This window comes from Ursus maritimus, unplaced genomic scaffold (genome assembly GCF_017311325.1).
Source record: "Ursus maritimus isolate PB19 unplaced genomic scaffold, ASM1731132v1 scaffold_21, whole genome shotgun sequence".
In the NCBI taxonomy this organism is placed as follows: Eukaryota; Metazoa; Chordata; class Mammalia; order Carnivora; family Ursidae; genus Ursus; species Ursus maritimus.
This window is the reverse complement of record NW_024424564.1, coordinates 46,620,814-46,630,392: the sequence shown is the minus strand read 5'-3', so window position 1 is coordinate 46,630,392 and position 9,579 is coordinate 46,620,814. Positions and strand designations below refer to the sequence as shown.

At 63.6% G+C, this 9,579-nt stretch overlaps 1 protein-coding gene across 3 annotated transcripts in view; it reads right to left on the bottom strand.

The window, feature by feature from the left end:
- Nucleotides 1-5,380: 5,380 nt before the first annotated feature.
- GGA1 (golgi associated, gamma adaptin ear containing, ARF binding protein 1) overlaps nucleotides 5,381-9,579 on the bottom strand; it is a 19,128-nt gene continuing 14,929 nt past the window's right edge. For all 3 annotated transcript variants that reach the window (XM_040637486.1, XM_040637487.1, XM_040637485.1), the window contains 6 exons: nucleotides 9,050-9,114; nucleotides 8,439-8,605; nucleotides 7,812-8,005; nucleotides 6,786-6,955; nucleotides 6,439-6,549; nucleotides 5,381-6,348 (listed from right to left, as the gene is read on the bottom strand). In XM_040637486.1, the coding sequence (XP_040493420.1) occupies nucleotides 6,238-6,348; nucleotides 6,439-6,549; nucleotides 6,786-6,955; nucleotides 7,812-8,005; nucleotides 8,439-8,605; nucleotides 9,050-9,114 (818 nt within the window). In that variant the 3' untranslated portion in view covers nucleotides 5,381-6,237. The remainder of the gene's footprint in view (nucleotides 6,349-6,438; nucleotides 6,550-6,785; nucleotides 6,956-7,811; nucleotides 8,006-8,438; nucleotides 8,606-9,049; nucleotides 9,115-9,579) is intronic.

The window sequence follows — 9,579 nt, the reverse complement described above, 5'->3', positions numbered from 1 at the left end:
CTCCGCTTCCTGGGCCAGCCGCGCTCCGGCGGCCGCTCGCTCCCTCCTCCTCCGCGCGCGACTCCGCCCCCGGCCCCCAGGTCACTCCTCTCTCCAAGTTTGCTTTCTCGCTCGCACCCGGCTTCCGGGCCCCCCGCAGGCCCCCGGCCGGTCCCCGCGAAGGTCGGGCGGGCGGCCGCCTGGCCGTCCACAGGTTGTGTGGCGGCCCCGCCCCCGGCCCCGCCCCAGCCCGGTGGCGGGAAGCAGGTAAGCCGGCTCCTGCCACCGCGCGGCCGGACTCTGGGCTCCGCCCTACCCGCCGGCCCGTGGGCCCTGGGTTTCAGTAACTTCTGCACCCCTCTTAAGGGCAAAGAGGGTTCCATGCTTGGGAGGCAGAGGCCAAGGACAGGCCTCTCCAGCCGGTACTGGCCCATCTGGGCCTGCCGAAGGATGCTATCCCAGACTCCCTTCTCCAAAGGACCTCCTGGCCACCTTGAGCGGAAGATTAACCCTGCCTGCTCCCCTGCTGGAGACTGGCTGGGGACTTTGGCTTCCTGGGGCTACCTTGCAGCCTTGTGCCCTTGGACAAGTCCCTGGAACTCTCGTCTTGCTGTCTTTAATAGTCTGATGGGCCAGGAGAGTTGCCCATCCTGGAGAGTGGACAGGATAGCCCTGACTATTCTGGTTGTCCCTTTAAGGGGGGGTGCCCCACCCTCCGGAGCAGCTCCCTGACACCGGGCACCTTCCAAGCCCCAACACAGTTCCCTCCACCCATTGGTAAAGCCCGTCCTTGCAGCAAACTTGCGGAGTCCTGGCCCTTCCTCTTGTGAGGCAGTGATGTGGGTGCTGCTCTGATCCCCCAAACTCAGTTTATTTCTTTGGCCCTCCACCCGAAACACAGTTGGGCATACAGTAGGTGCTCCATAACTGTTAGTTACTACAGATGAGGGATCACAGAGTAGGCTCTCCTTACTCTGAACCCCTGTGACCCCCAGGCATCAGGGGCCCCAGGGGTGGGGTGGAGAAGGAGTGGCATCAGGACAGTCTGTTCTGCCACGCCCCTTACCCTTGGCTTTGTAGGGAATTTTCACTCAGTTTGAGGATTACTTGATCGCCTACTGTGTGTGGGTGGGCGGACTGAGCACTTCATGAGGGCAGGACCTTGGCCTCAGACAAGGGATCTGCCAGTGAGCCCTCCCCAGATGCGGGCTGCTCCTCCACTCCCTGGAAGGGAGAGCCAGACAGGCCCAGTGCAGTGGGGAGGGGCTGAGAAGGGAACCTCCAGCTGCTGCCGCTGAGTCAGAGCCTCCCGGCTGGGAGGCCACCTGAGTGTGCAATCCACTGGATCGAAGGCTCTAGCTGGCATAAGGAGACCCCACACAAGGTTTCCTAGCCCACCTCCCTTTTCCCAACTGGAAGGCCCCCGGAGGGGATTCTGGAAAATGGGCAGAGCTTGAAGGATGCCTTCATGGAGGAAGAATCAGAGTCCAGGGTAGGCCTAGCTTCTTAAAATGTGGAGCTGGGGTTTGCAAGCTCTGGGTGCCAGTCCTGGCCTTTCCCCTTTCCTCACTGGCCAGATCCCAGAACATCATGGTGGCTCCAGTTTCCCCCCATCTCTGCAATGGGCACAGCCTCCTGTGTGCACAGTTAGGAAGCGGAAGACTCCTAAGCCAGCAACTTGACACCAGGTGCCCCTGTCTTGCCGTTTGGGAAATCTGGGTTACATGGTGTCCCCACCCTGTTTCAGCCCTGCCTCCAGCCTGGAACACACTGGGCCTGGGCTTGTCCACTTCCCCAGCTGCTCTGAAGGTCCCTGAGGGCAAGGTCTGCCTCCTACCTTTGTCCCCCCAGGCTTGCCCAGGCCTGAGCCCTAGCTCAGGTCTGCAGAGGGGTCAGGACACCTGGGCTGTAGCAGCGGCAGCTGGAAACCACCGGGGCCATCTCATCAGCCCCGTGGAGCTCCGGGCCTCTCACCCAGGCGCCAGGCTCCCCTGTAGTATGACCCAAGACCCTTGTCTGTCTGGCCTGGGAGGGGCTGCTGTGCCTCTTGGCAGGGTGAGCGGTAGGTTTTAGGGTATATTTCAGCTCGAGCGCACTTGGGTCCTGAATCATAAAGCGTTGGAAGCCCCAAAGGTTGGCTCCTCCTAGGCTGTTCCTTCGAAGGATGTTGTAATCAGACTTTTGGACTCTGAGGTTCGTCGTTTTAGAACTGCAGATGCAGGAGGGGGACTTCAGAGGTCACCGGCCAACGCTGTCTCTGATCACAAGACCTTTCCACACTGCATTGTGAGGGCACGTTGGCTTGGCTGGCTCTCCCCTGCTCGTGCCAAATCCTGCACGGTCTAGCAACGAGCCATGGTCACAGGCGCTCGAGAGACAGGGCTGACTTGAATGCAAGTGAGGGCGGTGCATCAATGGACACTTAGTCCCACCCCGGAGACGGCCAGAACAGAGCTCGAGTGTGTGTGGATGCCGCCGGCCAGCTGGGCTCAGCCTCTAACTGGCGGGGTGACCTTGGGCAAGGGAGGTCACCTGGCTGAGCCTCACTGTCCTGGGTAAAATGAGAATGAAAGCAGGTACCGGACAGGTTGCTTTGAGGACTAAATGAGCTCCTATGTGAAATGCTTAGAACAAGCCCTGGTTCTTCTTATCCAGTCTGCACCGCTTGGCATGAAAAGACCCTTGCCCCCATTCCTGCCTAACTGCCCCCTCCCTGTGTCCTGCTGCCTTCTTGGGACAATAGCACGCTTTGTCACCTACTCTTAGCACATCCCCCAGTGAGGCTGGTGTCGTTGGCCCCGTTTTACAGGTGAGTAGATCAAGGCTCCAAACACCAGGTCCCTTGCTGGTTTAAGGACGTGCGCGGGGAGGCCAGGGGCTGGCGCGGAGGTGGTGGGAGCAGGGGTCAGCTGCGGGGCCGCGGGACTGAGCAAGCATGTCGCACTGGAGATGCCTGGGCAAATGGCTTGTTTGGGGTCCTCTCGGTGTGGGCTGAGTGGAGGCTGCTGCCCAGAGCAGGCGTGCAGTGTGATTTCTGGGGCTCTGACAACTTGCCTGCCTCCTCCTCATGACAAAAGGACTTTCCCAGAAGGAAACCTTGGGTGGGGCCGAGCCCTGAGGACTTCCCAGTCCTGGCGGCCCTCGAGAGCCTGCGCCCTTGACCCCGGCTCCAGAGGACAGCAGCCACGGAGGGCTGGGGAGATGGAGGGCAACGTGCCGCCAGAGGGGTACCTCATGGGACTGCTGGTTGACCTCAGCCCTAACGTGTGACCTCAGGCACCTGACAAGCTCCTGGCTGAGGCGGAGGACGCAAGCAGTGGGACTGCCACACAGCCAGGCCAGGCCGAGGGCCGGTTCCTGTGTTCTCCGCCTGTACGGATGCTGGGGGCAGGGGCAGCAGGACGGCAGCGGTGACAGCCTCTCGGGCGGGTGGCTGCCACAAACAGATGAGCAGTGTGCTGCGGTTGCCAAAAAAGAAACCCCAGCGAGCGGCTGCCTCCAGCCGCAAAGTGGAAGTGTGGCTTCAGGGTCTGGGAAGTCCCGCTGCTCCTGGGGTGGGGGTTGGGGTCGCTGTTCGAGAGACAAGGGACCTTGCCTTCCCTGGTCCAGCCCGAGGGCCCCAGAGGCTCTGGGTGCGGTGCTCGGTGCACCGGACCTACCTCTGGCTGAACCGAAACACATTATTTGGGGAAAGACGACTCTGGGGAGTGGAGGCTGAGGATACCTCCCATCATCAGATCCCACCCCCAGCCCCTCGGACAGATGCGGGGCTCCCATGGCGGGCCCCTCAGGTCCCCCTCCCTCCCAGCTCTCCGTGTGACATGCTGAGCTCCTGGCTCACAGGTTCCATGCCAGCCTCTGGGCTGACCCCGGGCCGTGCCTCCTGGGGGGGCTGCTCAGAGGCACCTGGAGGATGGCAGACAGTTGGCCCGACTGACTAGGAAAAGGGGAAGGTGGGAGGTCAGGAAGATGAAAGGGATACGCCTGTCCCTGTCACGTCTGGGTCACTCCGAGCCCACACCTTGGGGAACCAGTTCGCTCCAAGACTCTTCGGAAGGCCTCACAGCTCTCTGGGTTCCTCCCCACTATCAAAAAGGAACCGAAAGGCCAGAGAAAGAAGGATCTCCCTCAAAGTCACACAGAGCTCCAGGGACCCGCTGGGGGAAGGCAGAGACTCCCAGCCTGAAGCTGCACACAGGTCCCCCCCCCCCGCAGCCCTTGCACAGTTCACATGAGATCCTACTCTGTCCGGTCGGTGCTCCTGGCACTCCGGGGCACGGGCACCAGGAGGAGGGCTCCCGCTCATTTAGAAGAACCTTCCTACCACTGACTGTCAGAGACATCCCAAGTGTCCGCGCAGTCTGGCCCGGTGGGGAAGGCACAGGAACCGGGCCATGGGCTGGGGGTGCGCAGGGGTCGGGGGGCCTTGGAAGCCCCACCGCACGAGGGCTATCTGAGGAGGGGGCCTGCGCTGCTGTAAGCTCTCACATGCGCATCCAGTGAGACCTGGCCCAGAGAGCAGCAGGCCTCATTTGCTGGATGGAAGAGTGCCCAGGCTGGGGAGTGAGCATGCTGGGCTCTGGGAAGCCGTCCCAGTAGTATCTGAGGGGAGGGGTTCAGCCTGGGAAGCACTAGGTTAGGCAGAGTGAAACTGACAGGGCTCCCCATCATCTGCGAGGGAAGAGAAATGGCGGGCAGCCCTGCCCAGGCGTATGTCAAGGGGCATCTCTCCCGCCGAGCAGCGTGTAGGGCTGGCTCCACACCGCTCGGCCATTCCCTGGATGGACTGCCCCTAGCTCGGCTCCGCGCTGGCTCGCTCTCTCAGCTGCGAGGCTAAGCCATTCCCCGGGGACTGGACAGGAGCCTCCCAGGGAAGAGAGAACTCTGGGAACACCAGGGGGTGAGTGAGCCAGCAGCTGGGACTGGCAGGGGGCCCAGGGCAGCATCCCCAGGCCTCTCGAGAAACAAGCTGCAATTAGCACCCTGCTTCCTGGGAGCAGCCTCGGCGGAAAGCGAGAAGAGAAGGCAAGGCAGGGCCCTGTGGGGAGGCCCGGAGTTGGGTTCGGAGGCCTGAGAGCAGCAGGAGGAAGTTGTGAGCAACCGGGGGGCCGCCCACTCAGCGTCTGCGGCAGCTGGGGCTCCTGGCAGGCCCGAGCGGCCACTCACTTCCAGCTGGGACGGCTCTGGGCCCGCCACAGCCCTGGGCCCTCTCTGGTGACTCAGCACCGCCACAGGCCCCCAAGCAGGGCCTCTTCCGGTGAAGGGCTCAGGGGTGATGGGGAGGGGAACCGTGGCTGGATCTCCAAAGACCCAGCTAGAGAGGCCGCGGGGCAGCCCCAGGGCCCTCCCGCTCCTGGACCCCCGTCTCCCTCCACCTCAGAAGGGCCAGGAGGGCAGCTGGTCCAGGAAAAAGGACGTTTTATTTCCATAAATACTCCTGCTCTCACTCACACCCCGACCCCACGAGGCCCCGGCAGAGGCCAATGACTGAGGGAGATGCACTGAAAACTCCAATGCACGACCTCCCCTGGCCAGGGGCCCTGGAGCCCCCAGCTGGGGCACCCGAGTCTGCCACGACCTCTGGGCCAGCAGTCACAGCCCCCAGAGCCCCTCGGAAGGCCTGATGGCAAAGAGGGAAGGAGGGGGGAGTGAAACCCTCACAAGGAGTGGGGGACAGGTGGGGCTCCCCCAACTGGGCCTCCTGAGATGGTGACCACAGGGCCACTGAGAAAGAAAAGCAGAGTCAAACCACATACCAGAGAGTGCAAAGAGCTGGGGGTGCAGGCGTCACCCCCCCAGTCACCCGGTTCCTATGGAGGAGGCCTGAGCTGGTTCCTGCGCCAGCATGGCCCCCCGAGTTATGGCTGGGCCTTCCCATAAGGCATAAGAGACAGGTGGGGATGACCCCACCCCAGGCTGGGGTCGGGGCTGGGCCTGAGGTCCTGGCCCCTGCCCAACAGCCACGCTTCTCCCCCATGACCCCAAGTCCTTCCAGGGCCACGCAGCTGTTCCTGGCTCCAGGCTCCCCCCTGTGGTGAGGGTCCCCAGCAGTGCAAACCCAGGCCCAGCCTCCTGCTGGGTTCAGCTCTGCAGGGGAGGGGGCAAGGAAGGAGGGGGCTACAGGGGTGAGGGGAGAAGCACCAGGCCCAGGGGATGTCACCATGGGAACAAAGGGTGTCCTAGGCCACCACAGCCTCCCACCCAGGCTAGACGGTGCCCAGTCCTGTTGCCCCCTCCTCTCCCCAGCCCCTCCCTGTTCTAGAGGCTCCCCCAGGTCTCGGGTGGGGGGAACTGGTCCACATCCCCCATCTCATTGTAGGTCTGGTCGCCCATGGTGAAGAGAAGCTTGTAGCGGAGGCGAACCTTCTCCTGGGGCAGAGATGGTGAAGGCAGAGTCAGAGGGACAGAAGAGGCCGCCCCCACCCCACAGCGGCGCACTGTCATGGCTGGGCCTCTCACCTTCTGGGGGTTGGCGAGCAGCAGGACCTGGGTGATGGCTGAGGGGTGGACGATGGGATTAAACGCTGGCAGCTCCGTGCCTGAGGGTGGCTGCAGCTTCACTTTCATGACCTGCGGACAGTAGGGCAGGACGGGGCCCAGCTAGCCCTGGCTTCTGGCCCTGTCCTCTGAGGGACCTGGCCCAGTCCGCCTGCCAGCTCCTCCTGTGAGGGTCCTGGGGCTCTGTCCTTTGGTTCCCTTCTATCGTCTAATCCCCAGAGGGACCCTGCCCCCTACCCCCCGCCAGCTGGCTCTCCTCCGGCCCCAAGCCACCCTGCCTCAAAAGGAGCGAGGCATGCACGTGTCACCTTGGGGACAGCTGACTGGAAAACGATGTTGCGAATGGGCTGGGGGGCGGTGCTCAGCATGGAAACCACCACCACCAGCACGTCGGAGCGCCCGGGCAGCGGGTCTCGGGCAAAGTGGAAGAGAACCCGGAAGCCATGCTGGTCATACACCGTCACTGGCAAGATGCTGCCTGGCAGGGGGAAGGGGAGAGGGTGACGGGTGGTGCCAGGCCCGAGCCCAAGCATGTCCAACCCGCTCCCCCAACCCAGCTCCCATCAGGCACTCGCCGCGCTGGTGGGAAGGAGCGGACGAGTCCACAGACTCAGGTCATCGCCTTGACCCTGGGCAGCAGGGCGGCCAAGGGTGCAGACTGGCACCCACATGGGGCAGGCACACTTCTACTGTGTTGGTGGAGGCGGGACACCCACCCCAGACGGGGTCAGAGCTGGGGTTTCCCTGGCGCTGCTTGCTGGAGTGCTGGAGTGAAAGCCGAGGGGTGAGCCAGGGTCACTTCTCACCTGCGACCCTGGTACAGTCACTCTATTGTTCAGGGTCCTCCCTACTGCTAAAAGAGGGGCACCACTACCCACTTCTTGGGGCCACTGAGGGGTGATGCCCTCGGTCACAGCGCAGTCACGAGATGGACAAGGCCGAGAAGACCAGCCCGGCTTCATCAGTCTGTGCACGGCCTGGGCTGGGAGTGGCCTCCCTGTGGCTCCCGGGCAGGAGCAGCTCAGGCTTGGAGCTACAGCTGGATCCTGGTTTGGTTTCACGATCTCGGAGAGACCCCGAACCTCTACGTCCCGGCCCTGCCTTTCTGGGGAGGGCGCACCCAGCGGCCAGCATAAGAAGTCCTCTTGCCTGCGGAAGCCTGGACTCTATGGAGCGCTCTGCTCTGGCTCTGGGACAGATGAGAAAGCAGGGTCCTGGGAAGAGCAAGGGCCTCGCCCAGAGAGAGCTCCCTCCTGGGTCAGAGCTCCCACCAGGAAGGACAGTGAGGGGATCCCGGCCCAGCCCGTACCCGCCTGCACCCCCGGCCCACTCACTGGGTTTGATGGACTCCAGGGGCACAGTCATGCTGGCCAGTGAGAGCTCTGTCACCGTGGGTGGCTGCAGAGGCCCGGGCGGCTCGGGGGACGTGGCGTGGAGGAGGCCGGTGGCACCGGAGCTAGGCGAGCTGCAGCTGCCTTTATTTTGCAGGTCCCGAAGTGTGAGCCGGGGGGCCGGCTGCTGCTTCTCCCTTGTTGGGGGACGTGGCATTGGGGGGGTGAATCTTTGGGGGCCGAGAGATCAGGGGCACAGGAAAGGCTGGGCTTCCTGGCTGTCCCTAATGGCCAGCTCAGACACCTCCCTGTCTCTCTGGCCTCGGTCTCCTCACCTTGGAACAGGCAGACTTGCTCCCCTGCCCGCCACCCCTGCCCTGTAGGGCACTCATAACCTCTGTGCTCCACGGGACGGGCCCTGCACCTGCCTTGGGCACTGCTGCCTCCCTCCAGCCTAGCAGAGCCTGGCACATGGCAATCCTCTAGCAGCCGCTGCTCACAGGGGCGCGCGGGCACCGGCTCCCTCCCTGTTGGGCCTGGGACAGCCCCGAAGCTGCTGCCCGTGGGGCCGGGTGGGGGAGGGGGGCTAACTCCCACCCCACCCCACGTCAAGCCAGGGGGTGCCCTCACCACCGCACTTGTTGGGACTCCGGGGGCAGTGACTGCTGCAGGAGGGTCTTCCCCAGGAGGTCCAGGTCGTCCAGACCGCTGCTTGCTGGCAGGGACGTCTGCGCGGAGGGCTGGCTGTCCGTGTTGGGGACCCGAGGCAGGGCTGGGGGTTCTGCACCATCAGAGGACTGTGGGGCACATAGAAAGCATGCAGATGGGTAGGGCTGTGCTAGACAAGGGGCAGAGTCACCTGGCGCTACTCTGGGGCCCCTTCCCTTCCTTGCAGGTGACATCTGGGGAAGCAGCAGCATGAAGGGGACAAATTCCTGCCGGCCCGCACCCCTCTCATGGGCCAGCCGTCTGGGGTTCTACTCTAGAAACCATCACATCCCAGGGACCTTAAAGTCACCCCCAAGAGAAAAAGAATGGGGAACCCCATCTCAACCCAATGCTGAGAGGCAGGGAGAGCGCGTGGAGGTGAGGAGAGAATGCCTGCCCTCCCCCAGCCGGGGACGGGTGCCTCAGCCACAGGGCCCCTGTTGCGTGGTCCTCCCTCCTCACTGCCCCCGGCAGGCTGCCGGCCCAGCTACCCTACCCCCGGGACAGGTCAGGCTGGTTCCTGGCCCTCCTACCTGGAAGCTGTTCCATCCAGCACCATCCAAGCTTGGGCCCGGAGGGGGTGTGGGGTCGCTGAGGCCTGAGGGGAACCAAGACTGAGGTGAAGGAGCTTGAATCCTGAGCGGAAGCATGGGGGCTGGGGGGGGGGGAATGCGTGCTGGCCTGGGGGTCACTAGCTCCTGCCCTCTCCCTGCATCCCCCCAAGAGGCTTAGCTCCAAGGGGAAAACCCACTTTTAGAGGGCGCCAGCAGCAGAGCAGAAGCAGAAACCAAAGAGCCCGAAGGCCCATTCCCCACGCCCACTGGGCTTCCGCTACTGCCACTCCAAAGCCACCTCAGCCACTGGACATTAGGACTCTTGTCTTCACAGCAGGCCGGCAGCCCAGGGGTGGTGGGGAGGGAGCACGGAGTGGAAGACACCCGGTGAGGATCCACGGATGGGGGGTGGCATCCTGCACCCAGACCACCCCCCATCCGTGGTCTCATGTCAGGGAGGCAGGCAGTGCTCCGGACTCCGAGCGGCCCCTGGCTGGGCTGCGGTGTCC